At 42.3% G+C, this 22,259-nt stretch overlaps 2 protein-coding genes across 5 annotated transcripts in view; one reads left to right on the forward strand and one right to left on the reverse strand.

Moving 5' to 3' along the window:
• The window catches only part of USP47 (ubiquitin specific peptidase 47), a 102,428-nt gene that overhangs the window by 38,844 nt on the left and 41,325 nt on the right, over nucleotides 1-22,259 (forward strand). For all 4 annotated transcript variants that reach the window (XM_008178925.4, XM_008178927.4, XM_065594855.1 and 1 more), the window contains 6 exons: nucleotides 6,165-6,260; nucleotides 6,355-6,507; nucleotides 8,343-8,510; nucleotides 13,498-13,629; nucleotides 17,975-18,051; nucleotides 18,360-18,415. In XM_008178925.4, coding sequence (XP_008177147.1) covers nucleotides 6,165-6,260; nucleotides 6,355-6,507; nucleotides 8,343-8,510; nucleotides 13,498-13,629; nucleotides 17,975-18,051; nucleotides 18,360-18,415 — 682 coding nt within the window. The remainder of the gene's footprint in view (nucleotides 1-6,164; nucleotides 6,261-6,354; nucleotides 6,508-8,342; nucleotides 8,511-13,497; nucleotides 13,630-17,974; nucleotides 18,052-18,359; nucleotides 18,416-22,259) is intronic.
• Nucleotides 3,363-5,299, reverse strand: LOC135983380 (uncharacterized). Its single transcript, XM_065594872.1, has 2 exons — nucleotides 4,610-5,299; nucleotides 3,363-4,008 (listed from the first exon to the last, which is right to left on the reverse strand). Exons 1-2 carry the CDS (start codon nucleotides 5,145-5,147, stop codon nucleotides 3,506-3,508), a joined length of 1,041 nt encoding a protein of 346 aa, XP_065450944.1. The 5' UTR covers nucleotides 5,148-5,299; the 3' UTR covers nucleotides 3,363-3,505.

Consider the following 22,259-nt stretch of genomic DNA (forward strand, 5'->3'; position numbering starts at 1 on the left):
TGAGTTCTCAGAAAAGAAATGGAGGGAGAAGGGATGAATTGGAGGCTTTTTGAAGACCTTCCCATATCCTTGATCTCTTCCCAAAATGGGATCCATCAAACAACATGATTTAGATAGTAGTCTTATAAGCTCTGTACCAGCCATTTTGCAATTGGTGAGTCTATTCTGCCCAACTAAGCCCCCTCTTATTTATTCGGACTTCAGGGAACAACTATGTTCCATCATGAGACAATGATTTTCAAAGCATCATTATGATTTTTATTTGATCCTCTTCTCTTTAAAGTAAGCACCATCAGCATGCCAATGGTATTTCTGTTTTAGATTGCAGAGATATCTGCAGATGAGCAGATAACTCCGGAGTATCATCTGTAGTTCATAAACCCAGTCTCTCAGCTTTCACGCTAACTGGGTAAAGATTTTAACCGTTAGTAACTCTGGATAAGATTCTTCATTGAACTGCTTTAAAATTAATTGATTTTTTTTTTTAAAGCAGATTTTGTTCTCACAGATTTCGTTACTGGTATGCACAATTTATACCCTCTATAACATTTGTTGAAAAGAGGAGAGAAATTATTAGCTAATTATGTTTTAACTTCCCAACTATACTGAGAAGCTAGATGGAAATCACTATAACTCGTATTTAAAGGAGGATTAGAAACATTTCCCTTGTAGCTATTGGAGGTGACTCATGACTATTTTTGGTTTACAACCACATATGGTTTGTGCTAGTAAGTAGAATGTATCCCTGGAAGATGGCAATTGTGTTTCTTATTGCACTGGGAGTAGAGGTTCAATATTTGTTTTAGATGGGAGAAAAAATGACTGAGGGTATGTCTACACTACGGAATTAGTTCGAATTTATAGAAGCCGGTTTTATTGAAATCGGTTGTATACAGCCGATTGTGTGTGTCCACACACATAAAATGCTCTAGGTCCTCTAGTCGGCGGACCGCGTCCACAGTACGAGGCTAGCGTCGACTTCCAGAGCATTGCACTATGGGTAGCTATCCGACAGCTATCCCACAGTTCCCGCAGTCTCCGCCGCCCCTTGGAATTCTGGGTTGAGATCCCAATGCCCGGATGATGCAAAACAGTGTCGCGGGCGGTTCTGGGTACATGTCGTCAGGCCCCTCCCTCCCCCGTCACAGCAACGGCAGACAATAGATTCGCGCCTTTTTACCTGGGTTACCTGTGCAGACAACATGGAGCCCGCTCAGCTCAGCTGAGCTCACCGTCACCATATGTCATCTGGGTGCCGGCAGACGTGGGACTGCATTGCTACACAGCAGCAGCTGCTAACTGCCTTTTGGCGGTAGACGGTGTAGCATGAGTGATAGCCCTGGGGCTGGCAGCCGTAGGGCTGCATTGCACCAGCCCCTTGCCCTTTGGTAGGCGATGGTATATTATGATTGGTACCCATCGTCGTCGTACTGGAGTGGCTGTCAATCATGGCCACCTGGGCAGACATGTTTCGATGATGATGGTTACCAATCATAATATACTATTTTCTGCCAATTGCCCAGTATTGTCTGCTAAGCACCCAGATGAGGCCGAGGGCGATGCTGGGTGCTGGCGGACGTGGGGCTGGCAGACGTGGGGCTGCATTGCTACACAGCAGCAGCCCCTTGCCTTTTGGTAGACGATGGTATATTATGACTGGTATCTGTCATCGTCATACTGGAGAGGCTATCACTCATGCTGCACCGTCTGCTGCCAGCTTAAGATGTAAAAAATAGATTTGTTCTGTATTCATTTGCTTCCCCTTCCTCCGTGAAATCAATGGCCTGCTAAGCCCAGGGTTTTCAGTTTAATCTTTGGGGGGACCATTCTGTGTGACAGTTTGTGTTTCTCCCTGTTCCTGTACCTGTACGCCATGTCGTCACTCGGCCCTCCCTCCCGCTCTCCCTCCTTCTCCTGGTCCATCAGATACTACTTTCGCGCCTTTTTTCTGACCAGGCGCCATAGCTAGCACTGGGATCATGGAGCCCGCTCAGATCACCGCGGCAATTATGAGCACTATGAACACCACGCGCATTGTCCTGGAGTATATGCAGAGCCAGGACATGCCAAGGCGAAACCCGGACCAGCCGAGGGGGCGATTGCAGCGCGGCGACGAGAGTGATGAGGAAATTGACATGGACATAGACCTCTCATAAGGCACAGACCCCAGCAATGTGGAAATCATGGTGTCACTGGGGCAGGTTCATGCCGTGGAACGCCGATTCTGGGCCCGGGAAACAAGCACAGACTGGTGGGACCGCATCGTGCTGCAGGTATGGGACGATTCCCAGTGGCTGCGAAACTTTCGCAGGCGTAAGGGCACTTTCATGGAACTTTGTGACTTGCTTTCCCCTGCCCTGAAACGCCAGGATACCAAGATGAGAGCAGCCCTCACAGTTGAGAAGCGAGTGGCGATAGCCCTGTGGAAGCTTGCAACTCCAGACAGCTACCGGTCAGTCGGGAATCAATTTGGAGTGGGCAAATCTACGGTGGGGGCTGCTGTGATCCAATTTGCCAGGGCAATGAAAGACCTGGTGATAGCAAGGGTAGTGACTCTGGGCAACGTGCAGTCAATAGTGGATGGTTTTGCTGAAATGGGATTCCCAAACTGTGACGGGGCCATAGACGGAACCCATATCCCTATCTTGTCACCGGAGCACCAAGCCACCGACTACGTAAACCGCAAGGGGTACTTTTCAATGTTGCTGCAAGCCCTGGTGGATCACAAGGGACGTTTCACCAACATCAACATGGGATGGCCGGGAAAGGTACATGATGCTCGCGTCTTCAGGAACTCTGCTCTGTTTCGAAAGCTGGAGGAAGGGACTTTCTTCCCGGACCAGAAAGTGACCGTTGGGGACCCAGCCTACCCCTTAATGCCATGGCTCATGAAGCCATACACAGGCAGCCTGGACAGGAGTCAGGACCTGTTCAACTACAGGCTGAGCAAGTGCCGAATGGTGGTGGAATGTGCATTTGGACGTTTAAAAGCGCGCTGGCGCAGCTTACTGACTCGCTCAGACCTCAGCGAAAAGAATATCCCCATTGTTATTGCTGCTTGCTGTGCGCTCCACAATATCTGCGAGAGTAAGGGGGAGACCTTTATGGCGGGGTGGGAGGTTGAGGCAACTCGCCTGGCCGCTGATTACGCGCAGCCAGACACCAGGGCGGTTAGAGGAGCACAGCAGGGCGCGGTGCGCATCAGAGAAGCTTTGAAAACGAGTTTTGTGACTGGCCAGGCTACTGTGTGAAACTTCTGTTTTGTTTCTCCTTGATGAACCCTCCAAACCACCCCCCCCCCCCCGACCCGGTTCACTCTACTTCCCTGTAAACAAACCACCCCAGCCCACCCTCCCCTCCCGCTTGCAGAGGCAATAAAGTCATTGTTTTTTCACATTCATGCATTCTTTATTAGTTCCTCACAGAAGTAGGGGGATAATTGCCAAGGTAGCCTGGGATGGGTGGGGGAGGAGGGATGGAAAAGGACACACTGCATTTTAAAACTTTAACTCTTATTGAAGGCCAGCCTTCTGATGCTTGGGCGATCATCTGGGGTGGAGTGACTGGGTGGACGGAGGCCCCCCCACCGTGTTCTTGGGCGTCTCGGTGAGGAGGCTATGGAACTTGGGGAGGAGGGCTGTTGGTTACACAGGGGCTGTAGCGGCGGTCTCTGCTCCTGCTGCCTTTCGTGCAACTCAACCATACGCTCGAGCATATCAGTTTGATGCTCCAGCAGACGGAGCATTGCCTCTTGCCGTCTGTCTGCAAGCTGACGCCACCTATCGTCTTCAGCCCGCCACTTGCTCTGTTCATCCCGCGATTCAGCCCGCCACCTCTCCTCTCGTTCATATTGGGCTTTTCTCATCTCCGACATTGACTGCCTCCACGCATTCTGCTGTGCTCTATCAGCGTGGGAGGACATCTGCAGCTCCGTGAACATATCGTCCCTCGTCCTACGTTTTCTCTTTCTAATGTTCACGAGCCTCTGCGAAGGAGAAACATTTGCAGCTGGTGGAGGAGAAGGGAGAGGTGGTTAAAAGACACATTTTAGAGAACAATGGGTACACTCTTTCATTACAAGGTCGCATATTTCGGCTTGCAGGCAGCCATGGTAGGCCACAGTGTTTTGGCTTTTTTAACCTTCTTAACATGCGGAAAAGGTTGCAAACAGCAGCGCATTTCCCATATCAAGGATGAATTGGGTTGTCCATTTAAAATGGGTTTTCAATGTAAAAGGAGGGGCTGTGGTTTCCCGGTTAACATGCGGCACAAACACAAGTAAACCCCCCCCCCCCCCCCGCGCGCGCACACACGATTCTCTGGGATGATCACTTCACCCCTCCCCTCCACCGCGTGGTTAACAGCGGGGAACATTTCTGTTCAGAAGAGCAGGAATGGACACCTCTGAATGTCCCCTTAATAAAATCACCCCATTTCAACCAGGAGAGCTTTCTAGAGATGTCCCTGGAGGATTTCCGCTCCATCCCCATACACATTAACAGACTTTTGCAGTAGATGTACTGGCCGCGATTGCCAGGGCAAATTAATCATTAAACACGCTTGCTTTTTTTTTTGTAATGTTTACAAATATTTACAAAGTTACACTCACCAGAGGTCTCCTGTGTGCCCTGAGGGTCTTGGGTGAGTTCGGGGGTTACTGGTTCAAGGTCCAGGGTCACACACAGATCCTGGCTGTTGGGGAAACCGATTTCTCCGCTTCCTTGCTGCTGTGAGCTACCTACAGTACCTCCATCCTCATCTTCCTCGTTCCCCGAACCGTCTTCCCTGTGTGTTTCTCCAGTGAGAGAGTCATAGCACACGGTTGGGGTAGTGGTGGCTGCACCCCCTAGGATCGCATGCAGCTCCGCGTAGTAGCGGCAAGTTTGCGGCTCTGCCCCGGACCTTCCGTTTGCTTCTCTGGCTTTGTGGTAAGCTTGCCGTAGCTCCTTAATTTTCACGCGGCACTGCTGTGTGTCCCTATTATGGCCTCGGTCCTTCATGGCCTTGGAGATCTTTTCTAATACTTTTCCATTTCTTTTACTGCTACGGAGTTCAGCTATCACTTCTTCATCTCCCCATATGGCGAGCAGATCTCGTACCTCCCGTTCGGTCCATGCTGGAGCTCTTTTGCGATCCTGGGACTCCATCACGGTTACCTGTGCTGATGAGCTCTGTGTGGTCACCTGTGCTCTCCACGCTGAGCAAACAGGAAATGAAATTCAAACATTCGCGGGTCTTTTCCTGTCTACCTGGTCAGTGCATCTGAGTTGAGAGTGCTGTCCAGAGCGGTCACAATGAAGCACTGTGGGATAGCTCCCGGAGGCCAATAACGTCGAATTCCGTCCACACTACTCCAATTCCGACCCGCAAAGGCCGGTTTTATCGCTAATCCCCTCGTCGGAGGTGGTGTAAAGAAATCGGTTTAAAGGACCCCTTAAGTCGAAAGAAAGGGCTTCGTTGTGTGGACGTGTCCAGGCTTAATTCGGTTCAACGCTGCTAAAGTCGACCTAAACCCGTAGTGTAGACCAGGCCTGACTTATTCTAAAGCAGCATTAGCATCCCCTGGCAGATTGAGACAGCCACCTACAAAACAGACATTGAGGAACTAAATAATTGCTCTCTTTCTTCTGTTTGTGCTTGGAATAATGTGACATGTGATGGGAAAAAGTATTGTCCCTGAAGGGAAAGAGCCATTTGTAAATTGTGGGATAAGGATGTGGGGCTGATGGCTAACTAAAGCAAAGTAAGGAATAAGATCAATTATGTAACAACTGATTGAACAGAAGTGACTACATGTGACGTGCAAGATAACAGGGATATATTTCATTTTAGATTGTGTGCAAAACCAGAACATGATGGACCCATCAAATGGCTGAATGAAATATAATTAATAGTAATGTATTGTTGTTCATGATTTGACTGCTTACCGTGGGGCAGGGCAGAAAGGTTGGCTTCACTTGATGTTTTCCTGATCTTTGTTTCTATGGGTTTTTTGTATCATTCTTCTAGACTTCTGTAATTCAAATTGCTTTTGAATTTGTGAATACTTCGTATTGCAACCATTGTATTCTGTATTTGCAATCTAAGCATAAATATAATGTTCTAAATCACGTACATAAAAGTAAACATTCTTAAAAAGCAGGTAACATCTTTTTTTTAATTAGGAAGAAGCGTTGCATGCGTTCATTCAGCCTGAGATCCTTGATGGCCCTAATCAGTATTTCTGCGAACGCTGCAAGAAGAAATGTGATGCAAGGAAGGTAAATACATACCATTTGGGTAACATTACATTGGTTAGTGATTATCTATATATGCAACATAATTTTGCCCATTGGATATTGTGTTTTTGTTTAGGGCTTGCGGTTTCTGCATTTTCCATATCTGCTGACTTTACAGTTGAAGAGGTTTGACTTTGATTACACCACTATGCACAGGATTAAACTTAATGATCGCATGACTTTTCCTGAAGAGCTAGACATGAGCACATTCATTGATGTTGAAGATGAGGTAAAGACCAGTGTATAGTCTTTCTGAGAACAACCTTCCTCTAGCATCTCTTAAAATCTAGTGTCACTAGGGCAGTGGTTTTCAACCTGTGGTTCGTGGACTCCTGGGCGTCCGCAGACTATGTCTAAGATTTCCAAAGGGGTCCGCACTTCCATTCAAAAATTTGTAGAGGGTCTACAAATGAAAAAACGTTAAAAACCATTGCATTAGGGAAAACATCATGGCCAATATTTTGAAAACACATGCCTGTTAGGGTTCCTAAATTCTTATTAAGGCATCAGAAAAAAGTTTCCTGATTTTCAAAAGTTCTGAATACCAACAGTTCACCTTGACTTCAGTTGAAATTTCTGAGTGCTCAACACTTTTGAAAATCAGACCACTTTTTTGGGTACCTTAATCAGGATTTAGGAACAACTTTGGGCACTTAATGTCAAAAGTCTCATCCCATATTTCTTTTTCTGTGAAGGTTTGGAGTTAAAATTAATTTACAAGAGGGGGCTTCTGCCAATGCTCTATACTGTTATGTAAGGTGCCTGGGTTTAATTTCCAGTGCTGGTATATTTCTTCCTCCATCTTGTTAGAAGCTGAGAACAGTGAATGACATTGAGTATAATTCATTCTCTGGAAAGTGAGTGGTGCATTTGTAAACAGTAAGAATTTGGTTTGGTGGTTATGAAAGCCACCTCTCCCTCCTCCTTACCTAGAAAGATGGTGGCTTTGATACATGGCCTTTGGGCTGGGAGAAATGTACAGCAAAGTGCCTCTTCAGAGGCACTTTCATGGGCATGTGAGTACTATATATCTTAGATATTTCTCAGAATATCTGTTCTCTTCTCACTTCTTCACCCATATTTTTACAGAGTAAACTGGATATAAAGTGCTTGAAGTTAACTTTAAAAGAGAACAGAATTGAAATCTGTTTCATTGCACCCACTGTGAAGGACACCCAGGCTTAATTTTCACTAGTAAAAAGGGTAAAATGTTGCATATTGGAATCTTGAAATGCAAAACTAATGTGTCTAAGCTTAAGGATTGCTTTGTGAGAACAGTGACTTTGAGATCAAAAGACTGTTGCTGTCAGTTGGTTTAGGATTAGTAGGCATGCTTCACTGGAAAAACAAGCAAGACAAACTTTCCATTTATGTATTTTTAATTTTGTTTTAAGTATTACAGAACTCTCAAGAACCTACATACTGCATCTATACGACTTCTGTTCAAGAAAATGTAGCTCCATGGACATAATCCTAAAATAGACATGCCGGGCATATCTAGCTAATTTTAATTTTAATATCAAAAGACAAATACATTTTGGGAGACTTTTCTCCTGGAATCCATTGGAACGTTGTTAGTACCCTACATCTACATACACCTCTACCTCTATATAACGCTGTCCTCGGGAGCCAAAATATCTTACCGCATTATAGGTGAAACCGCGTTATATCGAACTTGCTTTGATCCGCCGGAGTGTGCAGCGCGCCTCCTTTATCCTTTACCGAGCACTGCTTTATCGCATTATATCTGAATTCGTGTTATATTGGGTCGCGTTATATCGAGGTAGAGGTGTAACTTAGTTAGCAGTCAGAAGATTCATAAAATGTTACATGTGTTTGTCTTCAAAACTTAACATCTTCCTCAGATTTGCCATATGCAAAATATAGATAATACTGTACCCTATTTCAAAGAGGATTATTTGTAAAACGCTTTGAAATTTGCAGGTGGAAGGCAGTATAGAATTGCACAGTATTTATTTTGATAATTCATTGTCTCTTGTTACATGTATGTGTACTATCATTTTTATCTACTTTATAAACTAACATTTATGGTTTATTTTTAAGAAGTCTCCCCAAACTGAGAGTTGCACTGATAGTGGAGCAGAGAATGAAGGCAGCTGTCACAGTGATCAGATGAGCAATGATTTTTCTAATGATGATGGTGTTGATGAAGGAATCTGCCTTGAAAGCAATAGTGGTGCTGAAAGGATTTCAAAAGTTGGCATTGAAAAGGTACTTTAAAAACAAAACATATGGGTACAACTTTAGTATGTTGTCCAGATAAATGGTGTTTTTAAAAAAAGTCATATTTCTTTGCTCTTGTTCTAATATTTAAGCCTGCAGTGTTGCAAAGAACACAAAAGGCTTGGGGAATTTCCCCATTCTGAGGGAATACTCACCTGGCCAGATCCTATGGATTTCCTGCTTTGTTCTGGCAGAAAGCAAAATAGAAGATAGTTATTATTTCTGGGCAGCACTTCCATGATGAGGTAGACTGTCAAATCCCTTGACACCATGCAAATATCTTGCAATTTAACAGAAAGGGCTAGAGAGTTTTGCTCAGTCTGTGGCAGGTTCCACTCTGTGCAAGTCAGCACCTTCAGACTTTTGGAGCATAAAATGATTATAGCTATTTTGTTCTGTCTCATATATTTCAGCATAAAATATGTTGTATGCTGGGAGAATAAATTCATGAAGAGGCTGTCTTCTACCTGTAGCATATATGAGCTTGGAAACTGCCACATATATGAATGCTAAAATGGCTGACTAGTTTTCACCTGACTGCAAGCATGTTTCTCATGGAGGCTTGTTTTAATAAAGTATCATTAAGACAAAGAGCTACTAAAATACTGGTTTTCCCCAAGCTTGCCCCTGGTTCACAGCACTGTCTTGCGGAGCTACATGGACTCTTGTATCTAGCGAAGTACCATTAATATTGAGTTTGTCTGGAAGGGAATCTGAGATCCTTTGTCTGGTATCAAAAACATAATAATGGAAAATGCTGGCCTTCTTTTGAAATGTTTTGTTATCCATTAGGACGTTCGACCAAGACAGTGTGTGGAGGGTCAATATGTCTCTGAATTAATAGCTTTATTATCACTTTCTTTAATCTCTGACATGAATTTGAGAAAATGGAGATCTTGTGTCAAACTAGCTAAGATGGGTGAGTCAGGCCATTAAGGGCTTGATCTTATCAGGAGCTTCCATGCCTCCTGGGAGATATTGAGTGCCTTCCAGGATGCACAATCAGAGTGTGAGTTTGCTTATTTGTCTGCATGCAGCTACACCTACTTTGCGCACATGCCATGTGACGTATGTATGAAACTTGGACTTAGGTGGACTCGACCTAATTATAAGCCTTCTGTTTTGTCACTTGCATCCTGAATTGTGCCCAGAACCAACTAATAAGCCAGTACAAGTGTTAATGTGCTCCTAGCAAACCACCTCACTCTGTCTAGGTACTACATCGCTGGAGTAGGCAGGATACTTCAGTTACTTTATTAAAAATATAAAGGTAGCACTAAATGATCCAATTAAAGATTGGAGCCTTTGTGCCTAGGGACTTTACATAAATGTAATAAATTCTAAAGAGCTTGCAGTATTAGAATGTGATAGCAGCTGGATAAATGGGAAGAACAAGACAAGTAAAATTATTACTTTTGTATAATGAGTGGTAGTTACACTACACTAGCTAATAGTCTAGCTGCTTTATTAGCTAGTAGTCTAGCTGTTCTCTGTTTTTGTAGTTATCCAAGCAGAGGTGAATTTAAAGAGGTGTTTGAATGAGGGTAATGTAGTGGCTTTACATATTTTTATGAGCTCTTCCTACCCATTTTGGGGGTGGGGGTTGAAGAAAGAATGTGCTTGAGAGAAAAATTCAGCTAATGTCCAAGGAAGACTGATGTATCTGGCAGAGCAGAGATGAAGACAAGTAGCATGTATTTCATGTAGTGAAAGGGGAGCGAGAGGAGGGATGTGAAGAAGGAGTTCATGTCATAGCAACAAGTCGAGATGATTATCTTAGCAGCAGAGTTTTGAATAGACTTGAGGGAGGCAAGATTGCATTTGTCAAAGCCAAGTTGTAGTAGTCAAGATATGAGATGGTTAGGGCTAGAATTTATTGAAGGCCATCCCATGATGGGTACATTATGGTAGGCAGTGTGTTGTTGACGCAGACTTTGGTGATGCTGACGTTGACATTGACGTCTAAAAGGAAAAGTCAGTCTTTTGGTCAGCCATAATTGAAAGAGAGCATTATGGGCCACCACTACAATCTGTTTTTCTAGAAGTACTACAGTCCCACCACGAGGTTGCAAACCTTACTCGGGGAAAGGTGACAAATGAAGATGAAATTTCAACTCCCCTTCATTCTTGTAGGTGAAACCCTGACCCACAAGTACACCTCTACCTTGATATAACGCTGTCCTTGGGAGCCAAAAAATCTTACCACGTTATATCGAACTTGGTTTGATCCGCCAGAGTGCGCATCCCCGTCCGGCCCGGATGCGCTGCTTTACTGCGTTGTATCCGAATTCGTGTTATATCGGGTCACGTTATATCAGGGTAGAGGTCTATTAGATATCTCTATCTTGTCTGAGTAGTCCAAGAGATTTCACCATACAGAAAAATTGGAAAAGATAGCTTTTTTGTCTTAAATAAATGTTTATTGCTGTATAATTGCTTAACTTTTTTTCTTTTATCAGGCTCACAAATTTGGGATCAAAGTCCTGGTTTTTTTGAGTTGCTAAGAGTTGAAAAGCTTGAGGAAAATACAGTAATAGTACAGATCTCTGAAAATAGCTATCCATTTCTTGGCCTGCAGAAATGACCATGTAGAAAAGAAGAGGGTATTAGAAGCATTTAATAAGCTATTGAATATCTTGAATTAATGATCACAAAATACATTTTACAATGGCAACTCATTCCGTGATAGCAGTGCCCTCTTTCTGTTGTTTAGTGATTACCAAGGACTCTAAGATGAAAAACTTAATTGCCTTTTACTGGTACAAGTCTTCTCTGAAATCTTTGGAAAAGTTGTTACTTATACTTACTTGTAGGATAGGCTTCCCTGACCTTATTCAGTGAACTAATCTGAAACATGGCTTGTAATGTTACCTCTAATTTTTTTATATCAATGTGTGGAATGAATTTTGTTATGTGCACCAATATGAAGGTGATGTGTGGTGGGGGTGGGGCCGAGGGGTTCAGAGTATGGGAGGGGTCTCAGGGCTGGTGCAGAGGGTTGGAGTGCGGGGGGGGGGCGGGGGGCTCTGGCTGGCCATGCAGAATCTGGAGTGGAGCTGGAGATGAGGGGTTTGGGGTGCAGGCTGCCCCAGGGCTGCAGCCAGAGGACTCCCCTCCCCCCCCCCAGGCCCTCTCCCTGCTGGCAGCAGCGGGGCTGGGGCTGAAGCGCCTCTCCCCTTTGGCAGTAGCCCTCGGGCTGGGGCCGAGGCCTGCGGCAGCCCTGCATGCCCCAACTTGCTCCCCTCTCCACCCCCTCCTCTCTCCAGGCCCCTGTGGCAGTGCAGAGGGAATTTAGATGGCCTGTAGCTTGTATCTGTCTAGACCCATTAGGAAGCCGTGGATTGGTTGGAACTGAACCTTTATAAACCCTTTAAAGAGTGTTTGTTTTTAATAGTGTAATATCTACATTCTGGCCCTATAATAAATTAGACATTGGAGTTCTAGTGTTCAAACTCAGTCTTGTTAAAGGTATTGGGAATCCTGTAAATCTCTGTTGAGAAATAGGAGCTTGTTAACAGTCACTTGATTAGAGCAGGGAGTGAAAGTCAGAATACCCATAATCTAATCCTAGATTTGACAATGACTCTGCATTTTGACCAAGTAATTTAATCTTTCTGTGCCTCTGTGTTCCCATATGTAAAATGGAGAGGTTTACCCTACCTCAGCAGGAAGTTGGGGATTAATAAATTCATGTTCGTGAAAAGAAAAGCCTTGAATGGAAAATGCTACATAAATTCTTTCTACTTCACTTGAGCCTTCGGACTAATGACGAAGTTAAATCAGATACTTTTGTTTCTGGTTCTGTAGAGGTCCCCACTCTTTCCCCCCATGCCTCAGTCCAAATTTTAGATCACAGAATTAAGTTTTAAAGATACCAAAAAAAAAAAAAAAAAAAAGTAAACTACTTTTTGGCCTTCATTACACATTGGTTGAAAGTGTACAGAGAAGAATGGTAGTGTAATGGTCTCATCCTCAATACTTTAATCCCGGCTCTGACATAGTTCGTTACTGTGAAACAAATAGGTATGGTGACTTGCCTAATTTCCCCATGTGTAAAATGTGGATATTAACTACCTGACATAAGAAAATTGTTTTGAACAGTAATGCCTCACAAGCGTATTATGAGAATTAAAGTTTGTAAATTATATTGAAGATAAGTGCCTTGTCTATGCTAAGATGAGATGGCAGTTGCTTCCATAGTTAAGGTGAAATAAGCCTGCACAGTTAGTTGTTGAGTCAACTTAACTGTGAATGTTTGTACATTCAGATGTTTGTGGAGTTTATACATTTAATTTGAGCTTAACTTCCTGGGTTGGCACTATTCACATTTTTTAAATTGTACTGTATTATTATTTATTTCTTTGAGTTAGTGAAACTTTCCCATCCTTAACATCAGATAGCTTTTTGTCTGAAAATTATTTTTATTAATTTTTAATGCCAGGTTTATACTCTACAGCAGGTTTTCTTTGGATAAGGAGAATATTGTAAGTAAGGTGGGGATAACATTTAATATTTTATATCTGCATTCATATTTGGCATCTGTATAAGAAGGAAGGGTGGTCCGGTGGTTTTAAGGCAGTTGACTGGGACTCAGACTGGCTCTGTGACCTTGGACAAGTCACTCATCTTTCAGTTCCTCTCTTCCACATTAGTAAAATGAAGATACTTCCTTTGTCTTGTTTTTTAGATAGTGGCTCTTTGAGGGTGGGGACTGTCTCTTTCTATGCGTTTTTTACAGCGCCTAGCACAATGGGGCTCTGATCTTGGTTGGGGCTTCTGGGTGCTACTGTAATTCTACTAATAATAATGCAGAATAGTACTTGTAGAGAGCTCTATGCACAATTGCTTCATAGTTATTTTTCATGTAACTATACACAATTGAGAAACGTTTTTTAAATAACACAGGTGCAGTTTGTCAGAATGAGGTATTACAAGTTCTCTGTTCCTTACTTAGATTTTTTTTTCTCTTCCCTAGAATTCTTTACTGTATGAACTCTTTTCTGTAATGGTCCATTCAGGAAGTGCTGCTGGTGGCCATTACTATGCCTGCATAAAATCTTTTAATGATGAGCAGTGGTATAGTTTCAATGATCAACACGTCAGCAAGGTAAAGTAATATTTGCTGCTTTGTTTCCCCCATAAAAGAAACAATGAGCTTGTATTATTGTTCATGACTCTCACTTGTAGTATTTGAAGTAACATGCATATTTTTGAAGTTACAGTGCACAGACTTTGAATTTAGTTAATATCACTTTTTCAGCTCATCTAGTCTCAACTTGTTCATGTGTATATAATTCATTACTTAATTTGAATGTTAAGTGCTTTTGCAAATTCTTTCCATATGAAGAATATTACATGTGATTCTTTTTTATTTTAATTTTTCATATATTAAGTCTCCTCATATTTCCAGCCACCATCAGTGCAGACTGCATGATTTAGCCTGTCTGGATCTGTGAGGACCTAAGATATCCCTCTTTGAGGGGAAAAATGCCTTCAGAATGTGGTTTTTTTGAATCTCTCCTCCCTCCCCCCGCCCCCTTTTTTTGCCTTTTTGTATCACTATTGTATCAAGAAATGGAAGTAGCAATGCAAACTAAAGAGCTAGGAAATAATGGTCCACTCTTTGTGGTAGCACTCTACAAGTCTTCATTGTAAGCTTAGTACTTGCTATCATGGTGCCCCACCCCAGGGCAGTTTGTTTGCTCCTCTGAGCAAGTCTTCTGCCTGCAGCATGGTCTGTCATCAGTCACCATCTGTGCAATATAGCAAGTTAATCGGGTGGTGTTAATTCTCAAGAAATAGGAGAGATTTCCGGATATAGGAAGAAGTAAGGTTACCTGCTTCAGCTGGTCAGGACATGTTATGGCTTCTCCATGCTGCTTTATCCTGTTTAATAGAAATCTTCGGGGGGGTTTTAGGCTAATTTTGCTCTTTATTTACTGTCCCCCTTCTTCCACACCACCTCTGTACAAAAGAAAACACAACATATTCTTTCTGGCTAAAGATTTTGAGAAGTCTAACATTCCCATCTCTCTTCCCTTAAGGAATTGCTCCCTGACCCTAGGAGAAAAGTTCATGGTCCTGTAAAGACTTTGAGGATGATTCTGGTGAACTTCCATAAGGCATCCTGATGATTAAGGGAGGGAAAGTCTTATAGGAGTGGAAGTCTCCTATTAAATGTGAAAGCCTTGTCCGCTTTAGTCTTATGCCTTCCCCTTTAAAATACACAAGGGCAACTTCCTGCTTGCTTAAAGAGTTAATGTAATAGTTCTGCCATAATTCAAAAGTAGTGGAGTTAATCCTGTCCTGCTCCAAAGCTTCATATATCTTTACCTTAGTAAAGCTTTTGATACTGTCTCCATGACCATCTCATAAGCAAACTAGAGAAATGCAACCTAGATGGTGCTACTATAAGATGGGTGCAAAACTGGTTGGAAAAACATTCCCTGAGAGTAGTTATCAATAGTTCACAGTCATGCTGGAAAGGGCATAACAAGTGGGGTCCCCCAGGGATCGGTTCTGGGTCCGGTTCAGTTCAATATCTCCATCAATGATTTAGATAATGGCATAAAGAGTACACTTATAAAGTTTGCAGACGATACCAAATTGGGAGGGGTTGTAAGTGCTTTGGGGGGATAGGATTAAAATTCAAAATGATCTGGACCAACTGGAGAAATGGACTGAAATAAATACGATGAAATTTAATAAGGACAAATGCAAAGTACTCAATTTAGGAAAGAACAATCAGTTGCACACATACAAAATGGGAAATGACTGCCTAGGAAGGAGTACTGGGGAAAGAGATCTGGAGGTCCTAGTGGACAACAAACTAAATATGAGTCAACACAGGGTCGCCCGGGGGGCAATTTGCCCTGGGCCCCACAGGGGTCCCCACGAGAATATAGTATTATATAGTATTGCAACTTTTTTTATGGAAGGGGTCCCCGAAATTGCTTTGCCCCAGGCCCCCTGAAGCCTCTGGGCGGCCCTGAGTCAACAGTGTCACACTGTTGCAAAAAAAAGCGAACATAATTCTGGGATGTATTAGCAGGAATGTTTTAAGCAAGACATGAGAAGTAATTCTACCGCTCTACTCTACTGATTAGGCCTCAGCTGGAGTATTGTGTCCAGTTCTGGACGCCACATTTCAGGAAAGATGTGGAGAAATTGGAAAAAGTCCAGAGAAGAGAAGACAGAGAGGGGACAGAACCATTTTCAAGTACATAAAAGGTTGTTACAAGGAGGAGGGAGAAGAATTGTTCTTAACCTCTGAGGATAGGACAGGACAAGAATAGGGCTATAAGGTGGCTAGAAAGCTGGCTAGATCAGCAGGCTCAACTGGTAGTGATCAATGGCTCGATGTCTAAACTGGCAGCTGGTGTCAAGTGGAGTGCCCCACGAGTCCATCCTGGGGCTGATTTTGTTCATTAATGTGTTGTTTTTATTAATTTGTTCATTAACATCTTCATTAATGATCTGGATGATGGGATGGATTGCACCCTCAGCAAGTTTGCAGATGACAATAAGCTGGGGGTTAGAGGTAGATATGCTGAAGGGTAGGGATAGGGTTCAGAGTGACCTAAACAAATTGGAGGTTTGGGTCAAAAGCAATCTGATGAGGTTCAACAAGGACAAGTGCAGAGTCCTGCACTTAGGACGGAAGAATCCCATGCACTGCTACAGGCTGGGGATGACTGGCTAAGCGGCAGTTCTGCAGAAAAGGACCTGGGAATTACAGTGGACGAGAAGCTGGATATGAATCAACACTGTGCCCTTGTTGCCAAGAAGGCTAACGGCATATTGGGCTGCATTAGTAGGAGCGTTGCCAGCCGATCGAGGGAAGTGATTATTCCCCTCTATTCAGCACTGGTGAGGCCACATCTGGAGTATTGCGTCCAGTTTTGGTCCCCCCCACTACACAAAGGGGTGGACAAATTGGAGAGAGTCCAGCGGAGGATAACGAAAATTATTAGGGGGCTGGGGCACATGACTTACGAGGAGAGGCTGAGGGAACTGGGCTTGTTTAGTCTGCAGAAGATTAGAGTGGGAGGGGGCGGGAGGGGATTTGATAGCAGCCTTCAACTACCTGAAGGGTTTCAGAGAGGATGGCTAGGCTGTTCTCAGTGGTTCCAGATGACAGAACAAGAAGCAATGGTCTCAAGTTGCAGTGGGGGAGGTCTAGGTTGGATATTAGGAAAAACTCTTTCTCTAAGAGGTGGTGAAACACTGGAATGGGTTACCTAGGGAGGTGGTGGAATCTCAATCCTTAAAGGTTTTTAAGGCTCTGGGTGGGGTTGGTCCTACTTTGAGCAGGGGGTTTGACTAGATGACCTCCTGAGGTCCCTTCCAACCCTAATTTTCTATTATTCTTCTATGATTCTAAGAAGCAATGGGCTTAAATTGCAGCAAGGGAGGTTTAGGTTGGACATTAGGAAAAACTTCCTGTCAGGGTGGTTAAGCACTGGAATAAATTGCCTAGGGAGGTTGTGGATTCTCCGTCATTGGAGATTTTTAAGAGCAGGTTAGACAAACACCTGTCAGGAATGGTCTAGATAATACTTAATCCTGCCATGAGTGCAGGGGACTGGACTAGATGGTCCCTTCTAATCCAATGTTTCTATGCTAAATGTAACTATAAATCTACATTATTGTTTTACTGACAAGAGTTCCATTTGAAGTCAATGGCAAAATTCCCATTGAGTCAAGATTTTATCCTAGATTTCTGTCCCTAAAAAGAATTTAGTAGCCTTACTCCCAAAACACTTACAAAAGTTATGGTGGTGATGCTAGTGGATGCTCTGAGGACCGACTAAGTCTATGGGGGTGGGGGTGGGGGTGTACACACATACAATATTGAATTTGAGGTGTAGCTTAAGCAAAGCCATACTGTTACTGTACCATTTTAAATTAGGCAAATCCATCGCTTGTAGTTATTAGGGTTTCTTTGGTAGCTGACACAAAGTGTTTTAAGAGAGCTTACAACTTGCTTTTCTTCTACATTTTTCCAGTTGGGACTGATTTTTTTGAAGTATGACCTTCTTTGAACTCTTATCTAACAGGAAATGTGCCTTCTGGGATTTTCTACGTTGAATGTATTTACTTGAATTTTTAAACCATGCTATAGAAGTAACTTTTGAAATTCATATGGAAGTTGAAAGAGACTGTATTTGCTGTCATGTTTCTCATAATGCATATTAAAATTGGTCTAAAACTCACACTTCAAAAAAATTAAGGATATTTATTTTTCAACCTAAATGGGAGATCTAATCACCTCTAGACACACAACTTTTATTTTCTTGTGCATTTAGAAAATAAAAAGAAACAAATGTAAAATAGTGATGAGTTTAGTATGATTGTCAGGTTTTCCAATACTAATAAATGCTCATTGACTATTGTTACTTGACAAAGAATGAACTTTAAAAAAAAAACAAAAAAACTGGTTTTGCTTCTAGATTACCCAAGAAGATATTAAGAAAACATATGGTGGGTCCTCTGGGAGCAGAGGCTATTATTCCAGTGCTTTTGCTAGGTTAGTATATCTCTAATATTCTTTCTTTTTTAATATTGGTATAGTCCAACCAAACTGTTTGCATACCACATTATGGTAAAAATGGTTTAATACATTTATGCAAAAGAATTCTAAAAATTGATGACAATTTCAAATCTTCTAGCAATAGTATGAATTTCATGTTTAAAAACAATATTTGTGATTACTGAATTAATATACAGTATTAGTTGCCATGTACAGCTATTTATTATATTAATAACTTTAATAAAAATATTTTATTTTGGCTTCCAAGTCAGATACTGATATTCTTAAAAATATTTCCCTCTTAGCTCCACAAATGCATATATGCTTATATACAGACTGAAGGATCCGACAAGAAATGCAAGTAAGTGTGTGTTTGTTTGGTAGTGGGTTTTTTTTTTTTTGTTTACAGATTTCGACTAAAAATGTTAATTTCAGAGTAGGAAGGCTTTTTAGAGTGTATATGGGGTTCTAATTGCTATGTCTGTTAGACTTGATATTTTTATAATGAACTTAAGTAATTTTCATACATGAGGCAAAGTAGAAGTGCAATTTACTTTTGTAGTTACTCTTTACCCTTTTAAAATAATTTGTGTGATATTTCATGGTATTAGTGTTATGCTCATACAAAGCACACGGGATCTTTATAGAGGAAGGTAAATACACAGCATTTATTGAGAATACCACAGTTAGCATACGCTTTTTAGACTTAGAGAGAGAGAGAGACTCTCTCTCTTCTCTCCCCCCCCCCCCCCCCCCCCCCCGCCAGTGATGTTCATAGTTACCGGTCTGTTGTAACTCAAGTCAATCTCATGGCCAGTTAGACTGAGCACTAGTGTGGAGCTGGGTTCTGTCGGTTGCGATCCGATGCTCCGAGGCTTTGCAGGACTGAACCCAGAGTTCCATGGCAAAACACCCCAGCTTTATAGTTGTAAATTTGAGTCCATGCATTTTGCAATGTCATCCTGTCATCATTAGTCCTTAAGTGGTGTTATCATTTGATGGTTATTGTCGGGCTTCCCATCGTTATCTCTTATTTGTTGTCTCGCCTTTGGGGGTGCCTGCCTCACCTCTGAGGTAGTCAGTGCTGCTAACATGTTTAACATCGGATACAATGGATGTTTTCTGATTGTCTCCTGGTCTTTCCAAGTCTCTCACTTTTTCTTGACCATCTGGAAATTTGTGATGGCTTTCACACCTTATCTTTTTCTGATGCATGTATACCTCATTCCCACAAACAATCTCTTACAGAAACCTTCAAAGGTATACAGACAGCAGTATTGTATATTCAGGAGAATACATTATAAATCAAGCCTTGCTAAATCTTATAACTAAAACAATTCACATTGGGGCTTCAGGCCCTCAATATTCCTCTAATCTTCTTAACATAAAAAGCAACAGAGGGTCCCGTGGCACCTCCAAGACCAACAGAAGCACCGGGAGCACAAGCCCCCGTGGGCAAGAACCTCACCTCCCCAGATGCAAGAAGAAGATGCATCTGGAGAAGTGAGGCCCCCACCCACGAAAGCCCACGCTCCCAATACCTCTGCCAGCCTCAAAGGCGCCATAGGACTCTCTGCTGCCTTTTACAGATTCAGACTAACACGGCTACCCCTCTGATACTTCTTAACATAGATACAATAGAAAATCCTGTCTCTTACTTCCTAATTTGTAATACATATAGGAAACCATAGTAGCTTTATAACTTATTCTAAAACAAAAGGGTGACCATAATTACTCATAAGGATTGTTCTGGTCTGTCATTCCTTTCTGCTATTCAAAAGGGGTGGCTGACAGGATGAAATTAAATCATACATTAATTCTCATAGTACATTATAAAATCCAGCTCCTACATTAGGATAGGAGTGTCTGTTTGGTAGGTTTTACTGAAAGGTTTGTTCTTTGTCTTGTTGATATAACCAGTATTCATAGGGCTTCAGGAGCAATTTCTCTTCTCTGTGTAGACATTTTTCAGGTTCTTTAAACAAGGATAATAATAAAGCAAATAAGGAAGCTTAATGGTTTTTCCATTTAGATTCCTTTCAGCACTAGAACAGCGGGGAGGGGGAAAGGGGTGCGACTAGGTGATGCAGCAGGGTCAAAGCTCTGTAAAGTACAGAAGAAGCTTGTTTTCAAAATATTAAATTGTGGGAAGAACCAGCATATTAAGATTAGTCCATGTTTTTTTTCCTTTCCTTTTATAATCCAGGGAGATAAAGGGTAGGTTTACACTTACCTCCGGGTCCGGCGGTAAGCAATCGATCTTCTGGGATCGATCCCGGAAGTGCTCGCCGTCGACGCCGGTACTCCAGCTCGGCGAGAGGAGTACGCGGCATCGACGGGGGAGCCTGCCTGCCGCGTCTGGACCCGCGGTAAGTTGGAACTAAGGTACTTCGAATTCAGCTACGTTATTAACATAGCTGAATTTGCGTACCTTAGTTCGAAGTTGGGGGTTAGTGTGGACCAGGCCACAGTCAGTTGTGGAAATGTACCCAAAACAGTAGTAGTGGCTACACAAAATATCCTACCACCTAATCAGTCAGAATAGAGTGTTTTTGGTTTTTTTTTAAGAATAAGAATCAATGGAATTACTGCAGAGATGAACTTGGTTTGTGATTTCAAAGCTATAGTTTTAAAGAAAGTAAAGCTCTAGTGTAACCCCAGTTCATTGCCACAAAGGGAAAATAGCTCAGCTTCTGTGCTGAAAAACATTTAAAATTGTTTACAGATTCTGACAGCTGGTATTAGAACTAAATTTAGCCATATCAAATAGTTATTCATTTATTTTTATATTGATAACAAAAATAGGTGTCTGTCTGGACTTTAGATGCCCTGAAATAATTTAATTTAGCCCTCTTCCCCTCCCCCCAGCATAATGGATTGCTTTTCCAGTACTAACAGATTAGAAATCTTTCCACCTCACATAGACCTCTTTAATTCTCAACACCCTCCCTGCCATAAATACCTAGGGGATAGGATGGGCCTGCTGATTAACAGACTTGGGCTGTGACGAACCAGAGTAAGTAAAATCCAGAAGCAGTGATCTCTTATGGGGAGAGCGCTCTCAATTGCCTACTTCCATTTATTTCAGTTGTGCTAGCATGTAGATGCCCCACTAAGGATTGTTTACACAGTATATAATATAATGAAGGGTTAGACCCATAACAAGGGAGCTTTATCTTAAGCATCTCTGATCTCAAGAGGAGCAGTATGGCATTGAGAGAGAGGTGGTCTTGTGGGAACCATGTCGCAAACCATTTAGGTCTTTGTATGTTAAAATCAACACTCTGAATTCCACCAAGAAACTTATTTGGCAGTCAATACAGATTCCAAAGCATTGGTGTGTCTCTTCTGGCTCAGAATTATACTTAATAGTGCAGAATATAATTGCCTGATTAACTTCAGTTTCTTAATGGCGTCAATGTCAACGTGAATAACTGCCCTAAGGTCTTCATCAAAGAGAAGAAGTTGCATTTTTCTCTCCAGGTGCAGGTTGAAAAAGTGTTCTTGGCCGTACTCGCTATGTGGTTGCTAAGCAGGCCAGTATATCTTAACGTGTGCATCTGTTAGAGATGGCAGTCCCATCTATTTGTAGATGTGTGGCTGTCACCAGCATATGCAGTTGATGAATTCCATCACCTCACAAACAGGTGATAGAGCATTCAGCACTCAGTTGTGTGTGCATGCAAAGTTGTGCATATGTGTGTGGGGAATGGATTGAAAATCTGGCCTACGTAATAACATTCTGCCATTGTAACTGTATTAAAAGGAAAACTAGACAATCATCAGTTTCCCTTAACCCTTTCCTGCTGGGTGAAATTTTAGCCTGCATAAAATTGACCAGAAAGTCAGTCAATTAGAACAGCTATGAGCAAGATTATGCAGTCAAGGAAATTAGCAGCATTGTGAAGACAACAGCAAAATATCAGTTCGAATTGACACCTTGGAATTTAATTCAAAGAACTTACATTGATGGTTTAGATATATTTTGGACTTGCATGGTGAATTTTGAGCCTTCTGTTATATTTTTAGACAAAAAAGGTCATTTTGCAACTTCAGAATTGTACCATTCCTTGCTTGCTTATTAGTCTGGCTGCTTCAATACCAGTTGTTTCAATGGCAGCTATGAGAATATCCTTTTTTTTTTTTCCAAGTCCAAGCTTGATTTAACACAAATCATATTTGTTTACAGTTAAAAAGCAAAGAAT

This window comes from Chrysemys picta, chromosome 4, assembly GCF_011386835.1.
Source record: "Chrysemys picta bellii isolate R12L10 chromosome 4, ASM1138683v2, whole genome shotgun sequence".
In the NCBI taxonomy this organism is placed as follows: Eukaryota; Metazoa; Chordata; order Testudines; family Emydidae; genus Chrysemys; species Chrysemys picta.